The sequence below is a fragment of the Aptenodytes patagonicus genome, chromosome 5, assembly GCF_965638725.1.
Source record: "Aptenodytes patagonicus chromosome 5, bAptPat1.pri.cur, whole genome shotgun sequence".
Taxonomy (NCBI): domain Eukaryota; kingdom Metazoa; phylum Chordata; class Aves; order Sphenisciformes; family Spheniscidae; genus Aptenodytes; species Aptenodytes patagonicus.
In genome coordinates, this window is record NC_134953.1 from 21,843,714 (window position 1) to 21,869,843 (window position 26,130).

The window sequence follows — 26,130 nt, forward strand, 5'->3', positions numbered from 1 at the left end:
ACTGTCTTGGGATGAGGCCAAGCAAGTACTTCAATTTGCAGGCTGTTACTTAAGCCTTTTGCATTTCTTGTATCAAGAGTTTTATTGCATTCCACCATGTTGTGTTGAGGGAATTGTTTTGCACAATCAAGTTGATAATATTGTCTTTGCAAAGACAAGGTTGCATCTTATACCAGTTTTGGATATATTTGTCTTAGCACACAGAGCTCAAATGGCAATAATATTGTCAACATGGTTGAAATTACATTTGCAGAGTTTCTGCAAGTTTCTTAAGACTCCAAATATTGTGTGTTCTGTCTGTGAATGCAACTCTTATTCTATGGAGAATCTGGTCAGGGCTGTTCTGCAAGAGAAATATTTTTAGATTGTAATTCAGGGAATCTGCCTACACCAGACTTGGAATGTCTCTGAGACTCTCGTCTGTTCTTCCCTTCCCCCATCTACCCAATATTTAGATCGTTTGTGGTTTCTTCACTACTTTGAAACTCTTTTTCATAACACTTGCACCTGTTTGGTTTTCAGTAGCATAGACAGCAAACCAGATGTGTGCAGCTGCATTAGTTCATGTCTGCTCACTCCATGCTGAATATAGTGCCTCCTTATTAAATGACTTGTTAGTTGCAAAGCTTTTCAGTGATGCTCTGAATTTCATTTCCCCTTTTTTTAGCAGACTTGACAATATAGAGAAATATTTCTTTACATTATTTGTATCTAAGAACCCCTTCTTCTGTTTCAGTGGTTTGAAGGAAACCAAGTTGTGTTCCTGGGCTTAGTTGGCATGCTCATGTCTGCAAACACAACGGTTGAGAATATTTTTATATTTTTGTATTCTAATGTGATAAAAGCATGAGTTGTGAACAGAAGTGGAATAAATATAGGCATTGATATGTGTGTACTGCACCCTAGAAGTCAGAGAAAATGACTGCTTATTTGATCCAGTTCTGGTTGCTTTCTTGAGCTTGGAGGAAGGGTGAAGAACTTTGATTTTGGCCAGCTTCAGCTTTGGTGTCTGGGTTCCGATTCCTGTGAAAGCTCTTGTGGGGATGCAATTTTGTCTTGTCATCTAGTCAAATTCCTCCTGATTAAATTTTCTTCAGACTGGCTTTAGGATAATGATTAAGTAGTCCTGCCCTTTTGATCTACTTGCAGAGTTTATTGGGATGATGCCTCAAGTGTAATTCCAGTAAATACCGACAGCTTGTTAGAAGTCTAGCCTTTTTTTTTTTTTTTTTAAAATATCAGTGCTGCAATTATTTTAACTGTTTGAATACTTTCATAAGTGCTGAACAGAGGGAAATAATCCTTTGCTGCTGCTAATGCAGCCCAATAGGTGGTTAGCCTTTATTTGAGAGCAAGCACACTTGTTCCACGCTCAAAATGGACAGGATCCAAGATGTGACCCCAGGTTCAGCTTCACTAGGACCCCCTGGTCCTTCCCTGCAGAGCTGTTTCCTCACCAGCTGGTGCGAGGCTGTACTGCTTTACAGGGTTATTTGTGCTAGGTGCAAGACTTTGCACTTCATGAAGTTCCTGTTGGTTTATTCTACTGCCCAGCTCAAATCCTGCCTTGAGCCCTTGCTAAGACTGTTTCTTCGACGTGTTTCACGAGTTTAAAATGTTGTTTGAACACGTTTTTAATTTTATTTATATTTGTTACTTTCAGTTATAAACAATAACTAAGAAGTGTTTTGCTATTGTGTCATGTTGAAGCTTGTTTTAGACCAAATTTTGAGTCTTTCTTTTCAGTTGAGCTTAGCTTCTGTGTTTTTGAGTGGTTCCCATAACTAGATCCTGTTGCGCATTCTGCAAATTCTAAATATTTTACTGCGCTTATTTCTTACATGAATATTTTAACTTTGGTACATAAGTCACTTGTGACCATATTAAAATTGCATTCTTTCTACTCAGTAACTTTTCTGCGTAAGTTACAGTTGTGCAGTAATAATTCCAAATAGATCTGACTACTTAACTGTTCTTTTGGGCAGTTGGTAATGCACAGCAAAAAGTTCAGGCTGTCTGTTACAGTGATGTACTCAAATCTCATAGAGAGGGAAAAGATTCTGAAACTCTAAAATGGTTTTGAATTTTTTTCTAAAATCAGGACACTTATGCCAGAGTTTATATAGACAGACTAAAAATTCTTTTGCCGCTCCCCCCCCCCCCTTTTTTTTGGTGCCAGCAGAGTACCTAGTGAGAGATTAATAACTACCAAAGTTACTTGTAACTTGTTCCCAGCATTGCTGATTTCAGATAATTATTCTTTACAAACTAGCTTACAACCAGTGTTCTGACACACCAGCCTGAAGTCCCACTAATATTTGCATTCTCTTCTTCCTTGTACTTTCCATAGGAGTGTTGATCCTCTTGCTGTGTCATCTGGCCCAGGATTTATCATGTCATGAAGGATTTCATAATTTTCAATCTGCTTAAGCATGGGCAGGCATGGAGTTAATCCAGTGGAAAACAGGCTATATTACAAATTGTGTTTGCCGTCCAAGAGTGTTGCCCACTGAGTGAATTAGTGGTAGGAGGCACTGAAGCCTTTGCTATTGACCTATACTGTCTCCCTATATGACTGTTAATTTGTGTGTACTTTTATTTTTTTTTAATGAAGCTGTATTTTGTTTTTTAAATAGCCAAGAAGAATTTTCAGAGGTATGTAAGTCAGGGCATGTAACTTGGTCCTCTTGTCATAACAGGCTTTCAAGGTTGGCCATGTAATGGGACTATAATTCTGCCTCATTATGCAGAAAATATTAGTCATTTCATAATGCTGGGGTTTTTCAGCAGGTATATTTAGCTTTGTCATACTATAACATTTAGTCTCCGTGCATATGAGAACAACAGTGAGGTGATTGCTCACCCCATCTTTTTTAAGGATTGTTGAGATGTATACTTAGTTGTATTTTTAACAATGTTTTTAACGGGAAGGTGGTTGGGAGTCTTTGCGAACTATTTTACCTGAAAATGCGTGTGAATCGTCTGAAATTTTTATCTTGTAGAACTTTTTAAAATATAAGTTTTTAAAAACTACATAATAGGATGTAACTAACTGTTTTGTGAAGATTTATAGAGAAACTGCTTTGTGTTTCATATGGGCATTACTTCTACTTCAAAATTTTTTATTGTCAAGCCAGCTAGTACATGCAATTTCTGTCTGCTTTCTTGGCAGATTTTGAGCTTCAATTGCTTTTTTTTTCCCCTTGCAATTACAGTGCGATATAGTACTAAAAAAAAAGGCAAAAAAAAAGGGGGGGGAGGGGGAAGAAACCCAACTGTAAACCCCAGCACCTTAGTTTATTTTCTAATTGTCCTGAGGATGCTTGTCCCTTCAATGCAGTTGCAAATAGTCCATAGAGAATCCTTTATTCACTACTGTGAGCTTAAGATCTGTCTATTTTGGCCATTACTTGTGGTGAAAAGAGTTAGTTCATTTTACCTGTGATTAGTATTTCCCTAAAGTAGTGCTTGCCTTACTCCAGTGATTTTGGGTGTTCGAACAGCCCTTTGGTGAAGTGGTGCTGGAGTTCTGTACGTGGTGAACGGGAACGGGTTTTTCTTTAGTAAACTGCTTTCTGGATAAGGCTGATTTTGAGCTGCAGCATGTTTCTAGCTGGCGTATTTCTGTTAAATTGATTAAGATATTAATGTATTTCAGCAAAGTTTATGTTTATGTAGTACACCAGAAAAGAGCAAATGTTGATGCTTTAATATGAGTAAGATCATGAGCTCCACACTCATTAGCCGTTTTTCTTTTTGTACCTGAGCAAATCTTTCTTTTAGGAAAACTTTCTTTTTGATTTTGACATATGCTTCTTACCCTGGCCAAGCAAAAATGCCAAATTTCAGTTGTATCTTGGTGAAACTTATTTTCACCTTTTTTGGAGAAGCATTTCCTTCAGTACAGTTGCCACTGTTCAGACAAGAAGAAGGACACTTTCAATGACTGAAACAAGCTGGCTTTACATCAGCTCCTAGGAGAAGCATTGTGCAGATGGCCTTAAGTTTGGCCTCTTTGTTCTTGCAGATCATTATTTGTTGTATCGATTGTTTATGCCATGTGTTTATCCTGGCATAATTTTTGAAAGAGCTGCTGTTGTGCAGCAGTGCAGTGCACAGTGTGTCCATTCACGGGGTAAATCACTGCTGTCAGTCAGCTGGTGAAAGAGCTGCCCCAGTTCTTTAGCTGCTGGCCTGGCGGCAGCGTGCTCTCCATACCCAGAGTGGTTCTGGTCCCATGTACTGGGATGTTTTCAGTAGTGTTTGGTCATGTTAACTGCAGTGTTGCTGGTACTCAGACCTCCATGCACGCAGAACAGAGCGCCTCTCACCCAGGAAAATAGTTAACAGTTTAAGGAGAGCACAGGGCAGATGGTGCTCATGAGCACAGGGCGTGACCAGCATTGGTTTGTAAAGGACTGGACCCTTTTATTTCCTTATCCCTCTATCTTCCCATACTTGTCCTTCCTAAACCACATTGATTCCTCCCTTTCCCCTTCCCTAAAGATCCCATAGCAACTCTTACCATCCCAAGTTGCTTTTCCTTGCACCTCATAGTAGGTGTTCGTGCCCCATAGGCAGTAACAGCCCTCAGTCTGCGAGGTGCTCTGGAGAGCCTTTCCATTTACTCACTGTGATGGGTCTCACACTGGCCATGGGGCTGATGGCTCTCCTGGGACAGCCAGTATTTGGGTTCTCCCATCCACTGCTGGTCTTCCGTGTGCCTTTGCATGTGAAGATGAGCCTCTACCACATCACCTAAACATTTTTCACCTTGTAAAGCATATTGGATGTAAGAATTTTTTTCCATACGTCATGGAGAACAACAGGAGAGATGTACCTTGAGTGCTTTTTGTTGACTTGCACGCTCTGTGTTGTGTCTGAGCAATCCAAGTTAAAGTACTGAAAGAATTTCAGTGCCAACAGCACTTCACCTCCCCTCTCCTTCTGCCCTTAGGGGGGGAAAAAAGAACATTTTGGTGAGATGCTGTCAAACCATAAGTAGTATTATGTCCAAGAGCAAGATTCCTTACTGAGCAATGTGAACTAAAAGCTGAATATTATACTCTCTCTTGAAATTGCTTTCCTTAAGTCACTGTACTTGATGATAGGGCTTTAACTTTTGCTTGATTTCTGCTCTAAAGTCTAAAATTTGTTGGACAGTCCTCAATCTCTTTTAACATTCAAAATTTTTATTAAGTGTTTACCAGTGTGGCTTTTTAAAATAATGCCTGCATTTTTAATATAACAGTATTAAGTATGGGTATCCAAATTAAACCAAAGTGTTAGCTTGCCCTTAATTGTCTAAATAAACATAGGCAACTCTCTTTTTTTCCCTCCTCAGAATTTGCTAGTAAGATGTTTGTTTCAAACACATAGCTTGCTGTTGTCAAAGTTTTCAGCAGGTGCAAAAATGAAGTACAGCAAATGTTGCTGCAAAAAAACAAGTCTTGCTTCGACTTCAGCAGATGTAGAGTGGGAAGAGTCAAGTAAATGAGAAATCAGTGTGATGAAATGAAATTTATGCCATATTTCAAACTTGACATCATTGGTTTAGTTCTGAAGTGAAAACAAATGAAAACAGCAATCATGAAGTGAAAACTACTGCCCCAAAGTGCGTGAAGGTTCTTGAGTTATCTTAGTAAAGATTTGTGGGGTTCTTTGTTTGTTAAAAAGGAGGGATCTTGAAGTCTTCCTCAAGCTTTTCTTCCTCCTATTGCTTTCTACACCTTGCCTACTTGTTTTCATGAATAACAAAAAGATGCTCCTACCACAGAACATTAACTCTTGCTCAATTTTTTCTTAAATTTGTTTTCTTCTGCATATTAATGGCATTGAAATGTGGTTTATGCAGTGCTGGATACAACATGTTTGAGTGTTGACTCTGGTTGCCTGGAATATACTTGAATGCTGACTTAAGAGAGGGGACACACACAGTGATGGAGGAGCTGCTTAAGCACCACCTTTACATTTCCATCTGCATAGTTTCTAGAAAAACATCCCAATTTGGGTTAATAAATGCAGGAAATAAGATCAGTTATATGTTAACAATCTAAGAAAAACGGAATAATGAAGCTGTTGGGGTTGGCTTTTTTTTTTTGCTGGCCTTCCACAACTGTTTCGTGATACATAGTAAGTATTGTGGCTACATGACACCTGCAACTCAATACAGAGTCTGAATTCATAAATATTTTACGATTTATTAAATCACCAGTTGTGATTATCTGCTGATCTAATGGGTAGACACTCTACACGTCAGAACTTGCCCAGGCTAGTCCTGCAGGCCTGTGGGAAAATCCTTACAGGATTGTGTCAAAGATACAACACTGAAGCTTAAAAATAGACATTAGTGCCTCAGAAGGAATTTGCTACTCTTACAAATTTGTTACTCACTGACTCATGCTCTTATACACAAATACAGTGACCTCATCTTTACTGGATAGAGTTGAAGCTGTTCAAATGATTTGCATTAATTTCACCTCCATCAGATGCAAAAAATGTGAACGCATACACCTGTATTCATGCACACGCTTTTTTTAAAAAAAAATCCAACATGCTCTATGGCTCAGAACACAGTATATTTGTCATTAAAATAGGTAAAACTACTGTATGTAGAGAGTTGTGCCTAGCTGTACTTTTAAATTAATGTGTAAATGTCAGGAATGAAGCAGTTCAGTGTAAAGTAGCTCTAAACTCCAAGCAAATTCAATCTTTTTAAAGGTTTAACAGATAAGCCTTTTATTTCAAACTTTTATTTGCTATAGCTCTGCTTGCATATATTAAAAATAATACTCTGTGTAAATAGGTTTACAGTTTACTTATCATATGTTGCCTTTTTTTGTGATGTTTAAAAATAGTACTCAGGACTTTGGGTGGATTATCTAGGTTGCCAGCCAAATAATTTTGATCTCTCTTAATTGTTGATTTTGTGCCTGAAAGTAATTCATGGTATAAAAACAGATCTCAATTTCTCAAAATTCAATACAATTCACTTTCTCCATGATGTTTTAAACTTCTGGTCAGCCTGAAACAAGTATGAGGTATAGGTTTTGTACTCGTATTCCACAGCTTGAACTGTCAGAAGAAAATCAACAAATAAATAAGATTTCTTCAGAGAATCTATGATAGCTTTATCTGAGTTTTTCAAAATTGTTGATCGGGTTTTAGATCTGACTGATGAAATTATGATCCTGTAATGCCTTATTTTATATGTATAACTTTATGGTAGCCATAGCTTTTTTCAGATTATCCCAAAATCTGTCTGATTCTATTAATCTGTGCGGAAGTCATTGTCTAGAGCTGTACATTAAAGAACTTGATGTTTTGGTTTTCTTGTGTGTTTTTAGGTGAGTTGTGTAACCTCATAACGCTGGATGTAGCGCACAATCAGCTTGAACATCTTCCAGAAGAGATTGGAAGCTGCATGCAGATCACCAACCTTGACTTGCAGCACAATGAGCTCTTGGACCTGCCAGAAACCATAGGTATGTGAAGAGGCTGGAGAAGAGAAAACAAATCACTATTTCAAAATGTTCAGTCAGAGGAACAAATTTAAGAATGAGTATTTGGTTTGTGACTGTATAATGACTGGTGTTCAGCTCAAGGCAGCTTCACACTTGAGATTGAAAGCAAGGTGTGCGTGTTACTTTAAATGTAGTTTCTAGCTCTCTGAATTACTTTATTAAATCTAGCTGTGCTGCAGGGTGCAGCATCATTTAAGAATGAGAGTTACAAGGAAAAAAAAATCCATCACTTCTAACTCTGATTTAAGGTGTTCTGTGGTTATGAGTAAATGTCTACAGCTCGTCTGTCCATTCTGTAATGAGACAGCATATAAAGGAATAAAAGGCTAAAAGACTCGTAGTTGAAGTGTAATACTTTGGCAGATAGTTTTAGCTAACATCTTTGGCTAAAGAAAAATAGAACTAAAAAGATAAATGTTTTAAATTAATTATATATATTTTATGCTGTTTGGTAGAATGACTGAAAAAACCTTCCAAGTCCACGAAGTTATCATGCTCTAATGCAATAAAATACAGAGGGTTTGCAACTTAGATTGGGAATAATGGCCTGAAATAAAGACCATCCTGATCGGTTTCAGAATCTCATATAGGATGAAACAACAAAATACGACTTTTCCTATTTAATTAAATCAGTTTTAAACAGATGGCAGAAAAAGATGCATACTGTGATTTTAAAAAGACAACAAACAAGGCCATCGTGATTTTAAGCTCTTATTTGTCACCAGAACATACTCAGAAGAATGAACGTTATCACTTAAACAATATTTAACGTTGAACATTCTGTTAATGTACTTTAACGTATAGTGAAGTGAATGAGCAGAAGAGTGAGGAACCACTTAACAACACTCCAGCTTTTCTTCTAGCAGTAAATTGTTGAATGTGAAGTTACTGTGGCTTTTTGTTTAGAATGTTTGACCTGAACAGAGTTTACATTGATGAAGTATCCACTGGAGCTAAACTTCCTTCCTGGATTGATGATATTTTTAAAGTCTGGAGATCCTGTTCCATTCGGAATTTGCATCTAACTTACAGAATTCATAAGCACAGCCTTTATTTTTGTAAATCTTTTTGAAATTTGTTTTACGTAAAACTTATGTGTACTGTACATGTCATGTTTAGGAAGTGAGTTCTCTGGATAAACTGCTAATTATAGGAAAAATTCTCTAAGCAAGTGTGAGATTTCCATTGTCAGGGTTTACAGACCACTATTGTTGATTCTTGTGCAGAATAGTAGTATGATTTACTGAGTTGTTTAGTGACTGGCAGTCACTGAACTTCTTGGAGGACCACAAAAATCTTACTTATAATATGCTGCAAGACTGTGCTTACAGGGAAAGATCTTTGGGTAGGAGAGGCACAAAGTTACTTAGGCAGTTAAGTAACTTGTGATAGATAGGAAATTGCTGACTCTGCAATCAAGATAGTTTGGACTCATCTGTTTCTTCAGAAAGTTACTGTAAGCTTAGGTGGTTTCTATTGAGTCAGGTTCATACCTGGTTGGACTGGATTTCTGCCTATTTTCTTTGTTTTGTTTTTCCATTGTATTGTCTTTATAGTGTTTTGAAGTTACTTATTTTTAAATGTATATAGCTGTCTCTTTACATGCTTGCCTGAGCTGAATATCAATGCTATACAGCTCAACAAACCACCAAAGACAGATGAATAATGGTAAGACACAGCAGTGCGCCGTTGTGTCTTTAACCTTACACTGGTTCAGTTTTTGGTCCACTGGAAAATACCTGTTGTTTGTATTGACCAACGTGTAGTAGCTGAGCATTTCTGTTTTAGAGTAAAAACTTAAAATCAGAAATCAGTATTTGTGCCACATACCGTTCACAAACAGCCAGAACTGAATACTGAAGGGAAAAATTTTAAACTCCAGCTTAAATGATAATGATCAACCTACATTTATGCATGTTACAGAAAAGGCAGCCGTAGCCAGTTCAGCAACATTGGCTTTATTTCTTAGTCATCGCAGTTTTGGTTCAACATTAAAGCAAGTTGCGGCTTGATTTTTAGATTACAGCTTGCTTTGTGGTTAGGATTGTTCAGCGAGAGACTTTGAGTACTGAGAAAAACCCAGCAAGTAAATGGCGCGTGGCCGCCTGGCGCGCGTCGCTCAGCGTGGCTGCAGGATGGCCTTTCCAGCCCCTCCATCTCTCGCTCCAGTTTCTGTCTCTTCCCTACTCATGGTTATCTACCTGGTGTTTGGCACAACTGGCTTTTCTTGAAACATTTACACGCTGCCAGGTTTCAGTACGCTTAATATGTAAATGCTGTTAATGTTTTCCCAGTTCAGTCAAACTGGGGTGGGGGTCGCAGACCGGGTACAAAAAAGACCAAGCACATTTGCTCGTTATAAATATTTAATGTACTATGAGCCTATGAGCCTCCTGTTATGGAACAGGCTTTCCATTACTGCCAAGTCTGTCCCCTCCTCCCCTGCTGACACCCTTTTGATGGAGGCCTCTTTTTTTCTTGAGAGGGATGTTTTTGTTTTTCAAAGCAGCTTGACAAACAGCCCCCTTCCTTTTCTGTTTCTCCCTCAAAAAGGACTCCTTCCCTCCTCTCCGTGCCCCCCCCCCAAAAAAAAAAACCAACCCCAAACCCCAAACCTCTTGCAAAATGCTTCTTAAATTCACTGCTGGACTATCTAACCAAGTTTTAGTTTTACCACAGAAAGATTTCTGAATATGCCAATTTAAAAAAAAAAAGAAAAAAGAAAAAAGCTTGTTTTCTAACTAACAGTACTGAAATGCGCCGGAGCTCTGAGGAAGGGATGTTGGAGGGTGACATGCAGGGGAGTGGCAGGGAAGGGATTATGCATCAGCAATGATTACAGAGGTAGCAGAGCCAATATACCCACTCTATAAAAAAAACAAAGTTCTTGTTTCAACTAATGCTGTATAAGCATGCTTTCGCGCAGTAACAAATGTCGATTTTAGATATTAGTTGTCAGGAAGTGACCTAATGTCTTGCTTTATAGATACTGGCTTAATACATTCATATCTGTATTTCTGTTGATTGAAAATTGTGAAGTACTTTGTATATTAGATCACTTCCTGTAAGAAAAATGAGCTTTGTGGAACGGCTTAGCACATTCCAACAGTCTCGAGTCTAGAATCAAAATCATAGTGGGATCTTAGCTGCTCAGTGTTTTAATTGCAGATTTTTCCCCCACCCCCATGTTTGGTTTTTTTTGGGGGGGGAGCGGAAATTGCGATCTACTTTTATTTACAGTGTCTTATCCCGGTGTGCTTAGCTGGCACACTAATATGTCCAAAAGATATATAAAAGAAGGTGAAGAATGTACCATTTATATTAAAATTAATAATTGGACTTTTGAGACAGAGAGAAAGCAAATTTTGGGTGGAGTAAAGTGTTTCTTTGGATTACAAACTAGCTTACAAAATTTTGTGCTGCAAATACCACATTGTGAGTGTTCCCTCTTTGAACTTTTAATTTTAGCATTCTGTACAAATGTGTTCACAATTTCATATTTAAAAGCACAGAAACACTTATTTGAGAAAGAAATTCAACAGAAACAGAATTACAGCTTTAAAAAAAATCAGATTCTTCATCTGTTTTGTAATTTTCTAGTTTTGTGTGTTTACGTGTGCAGTTTGATTATAGTCAAATGTGCCATATTCATGGACATTTAAGGCAACAGACATTTTAATAAGAAAAAGAATAGTCAGTTGTAAATGTTCCAAAATGATGCTTTAAAAGCACAAAAAATTCCATCACTGGACACACTTTCCAGTGTCTGACATGGCACTGTTCCTAAGAGATGGTTAGGAAAATGAGAGGCATATTCAAAGCCCTGCTCTATATTCCTGCCCTTCGCTGTAAGACACGAGCTCAGAAGCTGAAATCACAGCTCTCATGAAAGCAAATATTATGTGGACTAGCTTTGCCATTTTTGCTGGTTGAAATTGTGCTACAAACTAGGCTTCTAACCCGTTTAGCCCCAGTGTACCTCTGAGAGCACTGTTGTGCTATTAAAACATATGGTTGATAAAACATGAAGCATCGTGACCAGAAGCAGGCATATATGATTGGTACAGCTCAGATCATACAAATTGTGGTTGAGAACTTTAAGTTCCTAGAAGTCCTAGTAAAGGTGTTTCTGTAGAAAAGTGGAACTACTTTAAAATGGTTTTTTAAGTTTAGCAGGCTTAGCAAAAACTGGAGAAGTCTTATTCTGACACGTCTGACAAATGCGCTGGTCCTGATGAGACCCAGCAGAGCACCTGCAGCTCCCTCAGTGCTGAGGGGTGATGTTCATACGTGACTGATGGGTTTGGTGTTACTAATTACTCACCACTCTGATGGAGCAAAGTGCGTAGGCTCCTGCTTTGATGGCAATATTGCTATTAAAATTCAAGGACGTGACCTAGTGCTTTGGTCTGTGAGCAGTCAGTACTTTGCAGGATCAAGCCTGTTTCCGTAGGCTCACATTGGGAGATCTGATCAGCGTTCAGTGCTTTGTCTAAGGTTTTGTTCTTGGACCGTGCTGTTAATGAAACATTTTATATTAGATTCTGCTAGTATTGGGCAATCACAATAAGCTTGGCCTTTTCTTTATCTGGTGGAAAGCAGTGGCTCCCACTCTTTTATTCTCATTTTTGGGTTATTATAAGACTTTGCTAGTTCTCATGGTGGTCTCATAAAGGGAATGAAGCTTCTGGTTCTTGTTTGGCTTCAATTCTAGATTTAGTAAATGTAAAGCAGTGAAATTGGCTAGAAAATAGTGAGTGGCAGGAGAGGGTAAGTGGGAGGTGACTGCTCACTGCCTCCTTCAACGGCAGAATGGGAGGGATGAAGCAAAGCTGTGAGGTGTCAACCTCAAACCAGTTAAAAGCAGACTGTACTGCATGCGATGGGTAGGGAACACTTGGGTGTTGGTGTTAGCACAGGTTGCTGTAGATGCTAAAAGCTCACAGGGCAATGTGATGATTATGCAGAAGACAAATGTATCAGTTGCTGCTAAATTCAAGTCACTGAACCACATGCTGTTGAATCTTCCTCCAGCTCTTGGGGAAGTTTCAGGGTGTGCTTTCCTTTTTCTTGGGTTCTTTTCTTGGTATCTGCTGTTGCGCATTTTTTTCCAGAGAGAAAATACTAGGTGGATCTCTGGCCTGAGTGCAATAATTCTCACATTCCTTAATTAGCTAAAATTATAAATGTATATTCATGTGTTATACATTTTATAAGTTTATATAGTGGGGCAGACTTAAAAAATTAAACACATCTATCACTTAGGAAAGGTTAATATTCTTTTCTGCATTGCCAGTTAGGTATAAACTGTCCTTACAATGTGATTTTACATTTCCGTGAAATCAAAGATTTATATAAAGGTTTTAAATAGTAAATTGAAAAGGAAAATAAGACTACCATTGAACAATTAAATGAAATAAATTTTGGTTGCTTTGTGTTATTGTATGAAGTATGAATTGAGTAAAATGCAACACTTTCATTGATAGCCCAAAATAGGTCCCAACTGTCGCTTTTGACTCTGTCGCAATGTGAAGTGTTTTTGTGTTTTTGTATCATTTTCAGCTAATTATAACTTCCCTTTTTTGTTTTAATAAATAAATCTCCAATGCAAGCCCAATATAGTTAAACACATATGTACTGTTTTTCTGTAAAAGTTAGGCTAGCTTCTATTGTCTTATTAATTCTGAGTTTATTGATTTGATGTGTATTTATGAAAATATTTTTTATTTTGTGTTTTAGTTGGATATTCTTCCTGGTAAGACTAGGATGGGGACAATTTATTTTAGTGAATGTACATACCATCACACAGTAATTAGATGCAGAGACCAATATGTACAGATATATAATAACTGCAGCTCAGCATTTGCAGAATGTTTTGTATACTGCAGAAAGAAAAAGCCCGTAATCTTATTGTCTTTATGTAAGAAACAGGCACAAGGGAAGAGTGATTCAAAGGAACACATCAGAATTGAGACAAGCAGGTCTATTAGTTACATGCATTTTGATGAACTCATGTTAAATGAAGTTGAATTTTCATAGCTTAGACAGTTTCAGAAACATGTCACTAAGAGTTTGTGCTCCCTAGCCTTATGCAGGTGTTGTGTGTGGTGCATGTCAGATACCTGAGCCTCTGTCACTCAAGTTTTGCCAGAATCTTGCATGCATCTTTCACACATATGCAGTCGGCAATGATTATAGTCTTAAATCAGAGTTGAAAAATAAATGACTGCTGACATGGTCATGCTTTGGCCTTAATTTTGAAATAATGAGGGAAAGCCTGTCTTTGGTTGATACTGTTAGACTGAAAATAGAGAGGAATCTCTTTGCTCTCTTCAAATGGCATTTAAAGCGGTAAGGGTGGTAGAGATTAATTATAAATTTATGTTAAATAGCTTTCTAATGGATAACATCTTTTAGGAGAATTCCTAGGCTTTGTGTAAGGAGGATAATGCACTTTGGTTTGAGCAGGACAAAAATGATGGACCCTGCTGACCTTCTAATTTGTGAGTCTGAATCTGCCTCCTACACTGGCCTGATATATGAGGAGGTATTGGTGGCTGGAAAGAAAAATTAAAATACACTAAAAATCACTTCACTGTTAAACCAGTAAAATCCGGAGTTCATAAGTCAAGCTTTGTGTTGTGTTCAACTATACCTTTGTATTTGGAAGAGCATAATTACATTTCATGCTTTGGCTTTGGTAGTTGGTAGCAATGATCAGGAGGGATTCTCTTCTCTTCTGCAGTTTTGCTGAGTGGTTGCTCTCCCACCTCCATCACCTTTCTGTCCCCATTCCCAATTTCCTAAAACATCAGCCTTTAGGTAGAGCATATTAAACATTAGGGATGTTCCAGCCCTGCAGGTTATAGAAAGGATTTGACCTCTCTCGGATGATTGATTGGTGACACGAATTTACATTCATACAAATCTATAGGCTTTGGTTTAGGAAGGAGCTGCTCCCAGATCAGATGAGTAATAACTATGGGATTTTGTTCGGCTTTCCTCTGCAACATGCTCACTGAGATCACCTTCAGGATGTCTTGCCGGACCAGTCACTTTGTGCTGTCGCAGTGTTGGACGTTGGCAGGCATCATCTTTGCATGTGGAATGCACTTGAAGGTTAAAATGGTTTATCTGAAGCCTTTTGTTTTGCTCTACAGCTATCAGGGGAAATGGTTTGCTTTCTGACAAGAGATTAGATTAAACAAGTCAACAGCTCCTTTCACCTAAAAATCTGTGAAACTGTTCAACAGTTGTCATGGAGTATGGCCGACATCTGGAAAAACTAATATATAGTAAGTACAAAGTGTGGGACAGGCATCTTCTGACTTATGGCTATTTTAGGCTAGGAGCACTGTTGAAATATCTGAACGCAGTGTTTAATCTCTATCCATAGCTGGCCATCTCTAGCTTGTCTAGTCTCTCCTATACAGTTTTCAACTCTTTTAAGGCCCTTAGGTCCTACCTGCTTTGTAACATACTCATTGAACCTCTTTTGGCTTTTTCTTCTGTATTGTAATCTTTGTTATTCTCACTACAAGATTAATGTGATGAGGTGTGTTAAGCTTAATTCATGTATGTATTTTTAAAAGTGACATCAAGTTAGATTTTTTTAAAAACTTTTTTATTACTTTTGGATGTACCTCTTGCTTTCCATTTGTTAAAAATGACATCTGGTACCTTTCGTATGCAAACCAGCAATTTTATCTTTCTTAGAAGAAGATCTCTTAGTGAATCAAGTGAACTGCGCTCTATGAAACGTGTGGTAATGTAAAATGTGTTCTTTAATAGGTGGCTACTTGTGTGCAGTTTAGTCAAATCAAAATTTAAGAATATTTATAGAAGTTAGACCATCAGAAATACTTAATAGTGCCATGTTGTTTGTAGCAAGTTCTTGCAATTATCTATTGCGTGCTGAGGTTCATGTATACTTTTGATTACAATCTCATAGGTTTTTGATGTGCACAGCTCTTATAAGTCCAATTTGTGTTTTTAACATTATCTGCAGAAGAGTTTTCTCTAGTGAACAGATTTTAAATTGATCTGATGCTTCTGATTTATTTAGGAGAAAGCAACTGATCCTGGTAGCAGACTAGCTTGATGAACTAAGTTATGTAAAATGGACAAATTATTCCATCTTTTAGTAATGATGCAGTAATATTTCGCACTAAGTAATGACCCTTCATCTAAGGATAGGGAATTTGAAGGATTATTTTAACTAAGGGAGGGAAAGAAAGAGGTGTGGTAACTCTCAGAAGAAGAGAGCATTTGTCGCTCTCTTTAGAAAGCACTGGTAGGACTTTGAATTAGGAATTTGGATTTCTTTATATTATTCAACATACCAGATCCTGTTTCTCTTGATTTTGAAATAGCCAAGAAAGAGATGTATTGCTCCTACTTGGAGAACCACTTCAGGTGGTCTTTCTAAAAAGTGTGTTTTTGCATGGTTTTCTGCTGTATTTCCAGTCTTCCCTTCATTTTGGGATTGGCAAACACCTGTTTTCTCTTTGGCTAATATTTTTGAGGTACCTTTAATAAAGAATTTAATTTAAAACATCTATTTAGAGTCCCTTTTATAGTAACAGTTTCATTTAATGTTTCTGGATTTGCATGCTTCCAAGTAATTTTTAATTCTTTTCTGTGTAAATTAAACAGCTAATGCTGAGAGAGACATGCAGTCACTCCAGTGAAGTGATTATGAATTCTGCACTTACATTGCTTCAAACCTGAGAGCTGGTCAAAGTGGAGCCCACTGATGGGCATTAGTATGCTTTGCTGGTGAGAAAATGGACCTGAAACAAGGTGGCTGTGTGAAGTCTGATTCCCAAGAGTGACTATTCACACCAGAAGTTCAACTAAAACAATTTTGCAGTGACTTTCTTAGGCCTGGCATAAGTTTAGCACTTAGTCAGGCTTCAGTATTGTATTTTTAGAAGTACCAATGGATGGGGCAGTTGAGTTTACAAGGTTTTTTTGTAATGGGCTCCCTAAGAAAACAAGTTGGAAGGGGTTTTGCTTGTTGCTTTTCCTGCTAGTAGCTGCTTTTCAGTTGTGGTTATCAAACTGTCATGTTCATGAACATGCTGCATTTTCTGAGTCACTCTACCTGCGAGGGGCTGTTTTAGAGGTACCGCTGAGGTGTGGTTTCAGTGACAAAAGTACAACCGCAAATGATCCTGATGACTGTCTGACTGAGTTGATTGTATAGTTGTTACCTTCCTCGCCTATTTTTTAGACTTAACCACGTCAGCGGCATACCTAATATGGTACCATCTCAGAAACCAGTAGCTGAACTAGAGAAGGTGGAGACGAGTGCAGGCACTGTAAAGCAGCTCAGAATATGAGTATTGGCTGGGTAATCCTGAGCTCGCGGAGCTGTAAGTGGGGTCATTTTTGTTTGTGCAATGTGCAAGGTCTACTGTTTAGCAACTTGTAACAATTTCTGTTATAAACTGGAGGTTGTCACTTGGTGGTCGGAGAGCCGGCAAGGTGGCCTGAGCATGTTAGCCAGCTGCCCAGCGGTTGGACCATGGGCCATGGAGGCAAATATCAACATAATTGTACTGGACACTAAATCTGACCCTCCTGGTTTTTAAAACTCTGGGCATTCCTTTAAAGATAAACAAACAAACCCGCTAAGTTTTAACACACTGAGCAGAGGGAAGAGCTATAAGGATCATCCTATTTTATGAAGAGGAGACTAAGATCTGGCTTCTCCAGCATGTGAAGATAAAAGCTGATAAGTGTTTCTCACTGCGATACATTCACAATGAGGCGTGAGTATGAACTCTCATGAGTATGAAAAGATATCAGTCTTGTTGATGCAAGACTAAATAGCAATAAATTGGCTATAAATAAATTCTGGCTTGAAATGAGCAGGCGGTCCATACTGCCTGCATCAGCTGGGTGCAGGACAGCCTTTCCAGGAGCAGTGGGAGAGCTGCTACTGGTGAAGCTCTAGCTGAAATATTGCTGCTTTTGTTGCAGTTCTCAGGAATAACTGTATTTAGTGCTGTGGTGTGTAAGACACTCACAGGGAATGTGGTACATGCAGGATGTGTCTTCTGTTATGTCTTCGCATGGCTTTCCCATGGAGGAGAAGGATAACTAGTAGAGAAACAGTGATAAAGTTCTATTGAGAAATGCTACTTATGATAAGGAAAAATTACTGGGAGCTGCTATTTATGCCTCCTTTCTGATAATGCCATGAGGATAGCCAATGTGTGTCATTCTCTCCTGGAAAATTATGGTACAGTTTGACTCTCTCTAATGGCTGCCTTGTTTCACTTTTCTGAAATGCCATGTTGCTGGTAGGAAGAGCACCATATACATACAACCTGTGCTCACAATCTGGGAATTGGCATAGTGACGTTTTATGGCTAAGCAACAGTTGGCATCATGCTGTCTGCTAGAGCCGTTCCCCGTTCGTCCTCTTTGCCTGAAAAATCCAGATCAGCATCTAGCTCAAGGTTTAAGTAGTGAAAAAGAACAATACATTGATATCTTATTTTGTGTAAAGTTTGTCATTTGTTTTGTTAGTAAAGCATTAAATAACAATTCAGAGAAACGCAGTCAGGATGTGCTTTGTTTATCCCTAGAATGGCAAATCCTAATGATCTTGGTTCCTTGCAATAGGATGTCTATCGTGCGAAGTGAGGCCAGTTTCCTATACAGCCAGCAATGCCAGATCTCACCGAATATGGCATGAAGTAGCTATGTTACGTACAAATGTGCATCTTTTTACTAGTGGATTGTAGGCCTAAAATAGATCTTAATTATTTTCTTTAGTGCATACACACACTATAGGATTTAACCTCAAAAGATGAAGATTTGTGCACTGGAGAGCAATATTGATAGCCCTGGATTTTAAATGCCTCTTTTGGTTAAGGGAAGACTTTCTTTGCTGTTTCTGCAAAAGCTAATTGTTAACCCCCCCCCCCAAAAAAAAAACCCACCACCAAAAACCTCAGAAAGAAGGCACTTAAGTATAAATAAAAATCCCAATGGGAGATACTACTAATTAAGCAGCTCTGGGGGGGCTACCTGTTGTTTTAACTTTTGTTTCGTTACTGACAATACTAAGTGAAATTTACTGCTGTTTGTTAGCTAAATATCAGATATGCACTGAAAATTCATCCTCTTTTCTTTCTTGATTTGTAAGACCCGTATAATTTATGTTCTACATAAGGATTTTTGTTTGGTGTTTTTGTAGGTGGGTTTTTTTGTTCGGTTTTTTGTTTTTTTGTTTGGTTTTTTGTTTTTACTTTCATTGCTCTCGTGAATCTCCATTTTAGTAACTACAGTGAATCATACAACATTCCGAATTCCAGTTTTTATTAGCTGCATTCCCAGCTACTCAGTGATGTAGGCTTATTCTTACAGTATATTTTGACGAAGTCCAAGAAAGAGGTATTTTGCCACTTCCTTTGTTGAGACTTTTTCCTCTGTCTAGCAGATCCCGTTGTAGCATTTGTATTTTCATTCTGCATCTCTTTTTATTGTTTCATCCTTTGCTTCCAAGCATATTTTGTACACTACATTTGCTTCTTCCTTTGCTGTGTTCCAGTAACCTTTGTATAAGTACATAAGCATAGACATTAATATATCCTTCATTTAATGAGTAGTTAGACTGTACATATTAAGCTTCCTTCATCTTTTTAAATTATTTCTGCTTATTCTTGCTGCTGTTTGTTAAATCTTACGTTTCTTTTCTAATGTGTCTTGCAGAACAAATGTGTTGTGCCATGAGTGGTTGTAAGAATGAGTGTAAAATAGCGAATGTTTGGGAAGGAACTGATTGATTGTGTGACTCTCTTCACAAGCTCCACTGGTGTGATGTACACACGTGCACAGACACATTTTCTGATCGTAGGGATGAGCCAGGAGACTAAGCACTTTTCTTTGTACTATTTGCCAGTTGACTTTTCAGTGAAGTTCAAGGTCTCGCTACCTGCAGGAGAGTCTAAATGCCCCAGCACAGTGTAGTTCAAAGACATCCTTAAGCAGTTGATTTTGGTCTTGAGTGCTTGTTAGATGGTATAGGTTGGAGCTAAAGGGAGCTTCAGATGGGAAATTTTCAAGTTGCAAGTTTCTCAAGAATTTTTTTCCTGACAGAAATACATATCAACTGGGACTGTTGGCCCAGCAGTATTAAGAAATATTTTCACATGCACTATTGTCCAGATTTTTGCAGACTTCCTCCAGACTTTTCCTTCAGTATCATTCAGAAAACTTGGAAGTTGTTTGGTTTTTTTTTCCTATCACTTTTTAAAAACTTTGTTGCTTTTGGTGGGTGGTAAAGGTTTGTTTTGGTTTTTTTTCCCCTGTAGAGGAAATTGTTTTGCTAGGACCTGAGCTGTGTGATGTATGCCCAAGTTCTGGTAATATTAGTCATGGCATTGAATGGTGCTATCTCTAATTTAAAAACGTTATTTTGGAGACATCTGGGAAATGATAGAGTTGTTTGTTGGTAGAAAGATCAGGATAGAAGGACTTCTACAATAGGATATATGTCTTGCTTGCTTACCGTTATCATGCACAACTTAAGAAGAGTAAGTAATATGCACAATGTACTTCTACTGCATGGTCGACTTCAGCATTGGAAAGCACTGTAATTTGTGAATCTCCTGTTTTGGGATGATAGCTCCATTTCCCATATGAAGTTTGAAGTGTAGAGTGTGAGACAACAAAAGAATCAGAAGTCAAACCTTGTTCTGTGCCTTTGTGTTAATCTAACGATACATTAATAACTGTTTCCTACCTGTAGGAAATCTGTCCAGTCTAAGTCGTCTTGGCCTGAGGTACAATAGGCTGTCAGCAATTCCGAAGTCTTTAGCAAAATGCAGTGAACTTGATGAACTGAACCTGGAGAACAACAACATTTCTACTTTACCAGAGGTGAGAATTAGAGGGAGTGGATTTGGGAGGGAATGTTGTTGTAAGGCATCAGTGTTTTGTAGAGGGATTGGAACATGTGAAATTACTTCATCTTGCATCACAACTCTGAGGAATAACCTTTGTTTTAATCTACATGTGTGTGAAATATTGCAATTCTGTACATATTAGGTGTGTCTAACTAGTATAGAAGAACTGATGTCATACGACTTCAGTCAAAAGTGGGAGCAATACATGTGGTTGTGTTTGTTGTCCTGTCTCTTTAGAAAACCTTAAATGAGGAGTCCAGGTTCCTACCATTCAAGCTAGATAAAAGCTTCTCAGTGTTTCTGTTTCATGGAGGTAGGGAAGAAGTAGAAAAATGAAAAATGGGGTATCTTTCCCATCTAATTGAGGCAAGAACGACCTTTAAGAGAGTGGGTAAAGCTTGTTGCAGCTACTTGGCCTCAGCATTCTCGTTCTAGTGTGGAAAAGTATGCTGCTGACACCGATGAGATATCGTCTGGCAACTCATTGACACACCTTCTGTCAGTTATGAAAAATAAAAATTTGCATAATTTTTCAGTTTCCAGTGGCTCTCTGAGGATCATGGGAGAAAGAGAAATCTGTTTTCTTGCTTTACTTTTCAGAGTTGCTGCACTTGATTGTCTTACCTTGGTCTCTCTTGCTTCAGGCTTAGTGTGGGAACAAGGAAAATGTCCATAGTTAGAAGTTCTGGAGCCACCTTGTCAGTCTCTTCAAGTAACATGTTCCCTGAACAGAGTGCTTTGCTAGTTCTGGGGTGGAGAGGCAGAAAGTTCTAGTCCCCTGTGCATCTGTACATTTTTCTATACTTCATCCCTAGAGTTTTCTGAAAGGTGCCCCTGTGGACTCCAGTTTCACAATCCTGGATAACTACAGTAGTTGGTTACAGACCACTTTTTAAATACAGCTTTGATGTCTCCAGACTTTGAAACTATTTCAACTGTTGGTTATACCTTTCATCCTGATTATCCTTTTCTTAGTTTCTTGAGACTGATTTATCAGGATAGCAAAGTGTGAGATGCTTGGCTGCATACTGCATACTTTTGGTGCTAGTAAACATTTAGAGAAAATGTTTGACTTGAAGCATTAGTGCCTGAGAAGAATTGCTCCAGTGACGGAGAAAAATCTGATGTGATTGATTCTTATTTTGGATATTTCTTCCATTGCTTTAGAACTGTTTGGAGATGAAGGCTTCAGGACACAACACAGTTTTATTTTGTTCTGTTTTAATAATGGTCCAAACTGCTTTCCTAAGCGTTTTTTAAAAAAAAAAAAGTATAAATTATTAGTATCAAATAATTCAAAATGTATCTAAAAAGGTATATAGGAAACTATACATAGAAGAAAAAAACAAAATGCATTTGGAGTTAGGCAAAGTATTCGTAGTAACAAAGTGCAATAAGTAACTAGTTTCCTTCAGATAAATTTCTAAACTCCGCAATGATAGACTGAAAACCGAGAATTTAATAAATGTTTAGGTAAAACTATAATTTAAGAAAATGCTACTGACTGAAAGCCACCAGGCTGCTTTTAAGACGAGAGCTAAGTGAGCCCACCCCACCCAGGCATATTATAAAAGCAACTACGGTATAATTACAAAAAGCTAATGTGAGGGATGATTACTTGCTTTAAAATATATTCAGTCATAATACAAAACTCTTTGACTGTGCTGCCTTCTTCATGTATATTTGCCAACAGTATGTTAACACTTAAGCTGCTACCTTGCAGAAGTGGATAGTTTATACTGTAATCTGTTTAAAGTAAAACATTCTGTGCTATAATACAAAGAACTGTATTTGTAGAAGAAACTTCTGACTTTCAAAACATAGCTGAAGCTGCTGACACAACGCCTAATAAATATTTTATCTTAAAAGGATGGGCTGGAAGAAGACAGCACTGCCACAGCTCTCATAAGAGCATTGTTCTCTTTGTACTGCCAAAGCTCTCTTGCTTCCCTTCAAATGTATTTAATTACTGTAGGCTATTAGAGTGTATTAGCTAACATATTTTTAATATTTTTTGTATGGAAGCAGACTTCAAAAATGGCTTTTTGAAATGCCAAGATCCGTTTGAAGCAATTAAGTGTGTTTGTAACAGAGCTCAGGGACTGCCTAACCCTAGGACAAAGTATATCTGTTAATTAAAGTATAGCTAGAAGCAGTATTTCCTAATCAAAGATTATACTAGTTAATGATTAGGTTAAATTAATACTGAATTGAAGATCCATTATTTTATTTTTAGGGGGAAAATTGCTTCACTGGTATTTGCTGAGATCCCCCCCGAATTTTATTTCAGTGCTTAAAGTTTTAGCCACGACATGTAGACAAGTCCCTGTTTAATCCTGTTTTATTTACAATAATGTTAATAAACTATTTAGAAAAGTAGCCAAAGCTTTCCTGGTGAAACAACAAAGCCATGTTCTTAAAGCTTTTACAGTGAATATAGCACTGAAATTGCAATCCAGAAATACTGACATTAGGAATATGGTTGGAATCATTATCTTGTTACTGCTCTTTCCTGATTGCAGATGTTGCATTATTTATGGTATGTAATGCCATGCATAAATCTCCAATTTCTGTAATACTTAAGCAAATAGGGCTGAATTCAAGTTGGCAGAGTAATAAGCAAAGGTGACACTTCAGCAGTAATTTAGATCTCATTATTCATCTCTACAGTTCCAGCAATGTGCTTGGCATGTAACTAACAGATAAACTCTGAGATCCATGCTGCTGAGATTTTTAGAATATAATTAGATGGCGAAGTGAAATGAGACTCTGGATTCAGTGGGCAACCATGGCTACACACTTTAACTCCAGGCTTCTTCCTTTTTATTTCTTAAGGCGGGGGGGGGGGGGGGGGGGAGAAGTGGAGTAATAACTATCTAGGAATATCTTGAGAACAGGAAAAAAAAATGGGATTTCCAAAACCTTGCCTTCCCATTCTTTTTCTCTGTCTTGCTGGTTATCTGAAACTGTTACAGCCTAATAGGAAACTTCTACCAGATGTGTTCATCTTATGGATTGTTATTACATTAACGAAGATTTGTACTGGAAGTATCAAACACCAGTTTGAAAAATGGTGCATGCAGTTGATACTTCTTTGGGCCCCACTCTCAGCTGTGAGCAGGCATGAAAATTGAGTGAGCTGCAGTTGAGTGGCGTTGACCGAAGCCAGGACTGCTGTTTGGGATGGACACGCTGCTGACTGCACCTGCCAGCCGCTGCCCATGTGCTCTTCAGAGCTACCCAAGGCATAGCAATGCGTTATTAAAAAAATTCCCTTTGGAGGAAAAAAGAGTTACAAAACCTCCTAAACTTGTGCTTTTAAATGTGATATGTTTGCTTTTTGTACCTGGCAGTACGTAAGGAGAAAGGGGAAAATAAGGTAAAGATGGACGACTGTGAGCAGAGATTGTTGCTGATGGAAGTTTTATCAAATTTAACACTGGATTGTGTGTTGCAACACTTATTTAGGGGATGGACTTGAGGGGGGAAAACATTTCTAATTAGATCTGTGAGGGAAAAGAGATGTATTCAAATAAATCTGTCCTAAGTTCCTGGGTGGTTTTCTTCTCTCTACAGGGTCTTTTATCCAGCCTTGTCAAACTGACTAGTTTAACACTGGCCAGGAACTGCTTCCAGTCCTATCCCGTGGGTGGCCCGTCCCAGTTCTCTACAATCTACTCTCTCAATATGGAGCACAACCGCATCAATAAAATCCCCTTTGGAATTTTCTCTAGAGCTAAAGTATTAAGTAAGCTGAACATGAAGGTGAGGCACAGAGACATGCTGCTGTGTGTAAAATCAATGGGGAGCACTGTTTGCGGCTCCATGAATTCTGGCAAACTTAATGATATAAGGAATGAATTTATCACGTTGAAGTGGACGCTGCTGCTGTCACATATAGAAACAATTCTGTATTAGTTTAAAAATGTACTATCAAGATGTTATTGATTTGTCTTTATTTTTGTTAGTTAAGCTTTTGTCACATTTGCTCAAGTTTGAACAATGAAAACAAGAAAGTTGGTTGCAAAGTTCTTGAATATTCAAATGAGACATAAGCATGTAGAGTAGCTTATTTCTTTCCCCCCCTCTACTGTTACAGTTTAGATTAAAACCAAAATTATGTAAAATATTTTTTTTTAATATACTCTTTCAAAACCTACGTTTGGAGACTTTTGGCAGTAGTTGTAGAGGACAGAAAAAGAACCTTTAAGTCGGTGCTATGTACACTTAGAGTGAAGAGGACTAGGGAAAAGAGATGATATTTTTCTATGAATGGGTTTGTTTCAAGTTCTTAAATTATTAAAAAAAAGTTTGAGTGGTATCTAAGCTCAGCTAGTGTTTTAGAATATCTTTTGGCACAAATGGATTCTCAACTTGCATTAAGACCATTTTTTATCACGTACCTGTTTGTAGCTTTGCGTGTTTACCAGGGCTTTGTATGATCTGGTTTTTTAGATTTTTTTTTTTTTTTTTTTTTTAGTCTCTGGTCTAGATCAAATTTTGTAGCTACATTTTGAGCAGTAAGATACTCAGATTAATTTCAGATGTTTTTACTCTGAGCCATTAAGGTGTATTTCCTTTGTGGTGTGTTTGGTGTTGTGTTTTTTTTTTTTTTTTTCCTTGTTCTTTTTTGGGGGGGGCTGTGGGTTTTTTTTGGTTTTTTTGGTGTTTTTTTTTTTTTGTTTTCCCCTAAGCTAACTACATACATTTTTAGGATTCCAGTGTTGCTGATAGCACCTTTCTAAGTTATGATGAATTTTCTGTTCTTCCCCCCCTCCTCAATTGTATTCAGCAAAGAAAGAACAAAAAAATGTTTTAACTACTGGGACACATGAAATCTTGAGAATTGATGTGCTTCTGATTTTTCCACTACAGTTCATATTAGTAACACAGAGTCAATTCTGTTACTCTAAGTTGGAACTGCTTATTATGTTTTGAGGAATTTAAAAAAAATATTTGGCCAATTATCAACACTTTATTCTTCGGATTTAATTATCTACTGTTTTGTTATGAAGTATTTTGTAAGCAGTTTGTTTAATCTCTCAGATGCCATGCTGACTTCTTGCAAGTGCAGACCCTAAATGTTTGCTATGTTAAATCACAGGACAATCAGCTGACCTCTCTCCCCTTGGATTTCGGGACTTGGACTAGTATGGTAGAACTGAACTTAGCGACTAATCAGCTCACAAAAATCCCTGAGGATGTATCTGGGCTTGTTTCTCTTGAGGTGAGAAGAGTATAAATGAACAGCTAAGTGAATCCCTGCAAATAGGCCGTCTGTACTTCAGGTTTAAGCGATATTACTTTTGGGTCAAATAAAGCCAAATAAATATGTGTATGTATGCTATTTAAATGGATGTGTTGCATCTGTTTATGGTTGTTTTCAACAGCTTTTTGAATGTTGTTCTTTAGGCTCTAGATGATTGTCTGTGCACAAAGAGTTAAGTACAAATATATTTTTAACTATGTAGAAAGAATTTTTTTCTCAACAGAAAGTTACTGTTGTAAATGAAATGGCACCAAACTCAGTTCGATTCCTGGAGAGACCATCATGGAAACAGCAGGGATCAGAAAAACGTAATGAAATGGTCTACAGCCAGAGGTGGCTTGAATGTAGTAGCACTGTGAACCTTGTAGGCAGCTGGGTGGGAATTCTCAGCCTTTGAGGGAGAAGAACTCATAGG

At 37.8% G+C, this 26,130-nt stretch overlaps 1 protein-coding gene across 4 annotated transcripts in view; it reads left to right on the forward strand.

Moving 5' to 3' along the window:
* The window catches only part of SHOC2 (SHOC2 leucine rich repeat scaffold protein), a 70,336-nt gene that overhangs the window by 35,745 nt on the left and 8,461 nt on the right, over positions 1-26,130 (forward strand). For all 4 annotated transcript variants that reach the window (XM_076338998.1, XM_076338997.1, XM_076339000.1 and 1 more), the window contains exons 3-6: positions 7,347-7,484; positions 20,290-20,420; positions 24,023-24,211; positions 25,551-25,673. In XM_076338998.1, the coding sequence (XP_076195113.1) occupies positions 7,347-7,484; positions 20,290-20,420; positions 24,023-24,211; positions 25,551-25,673 (581 nt within the window). The remainder of the gene's footprint in view (positions 1-7,346; positions 7,485-20,289; positions 20,421-24,022; positions 24,212-25,550; positions 25,674-26,130) is intronic.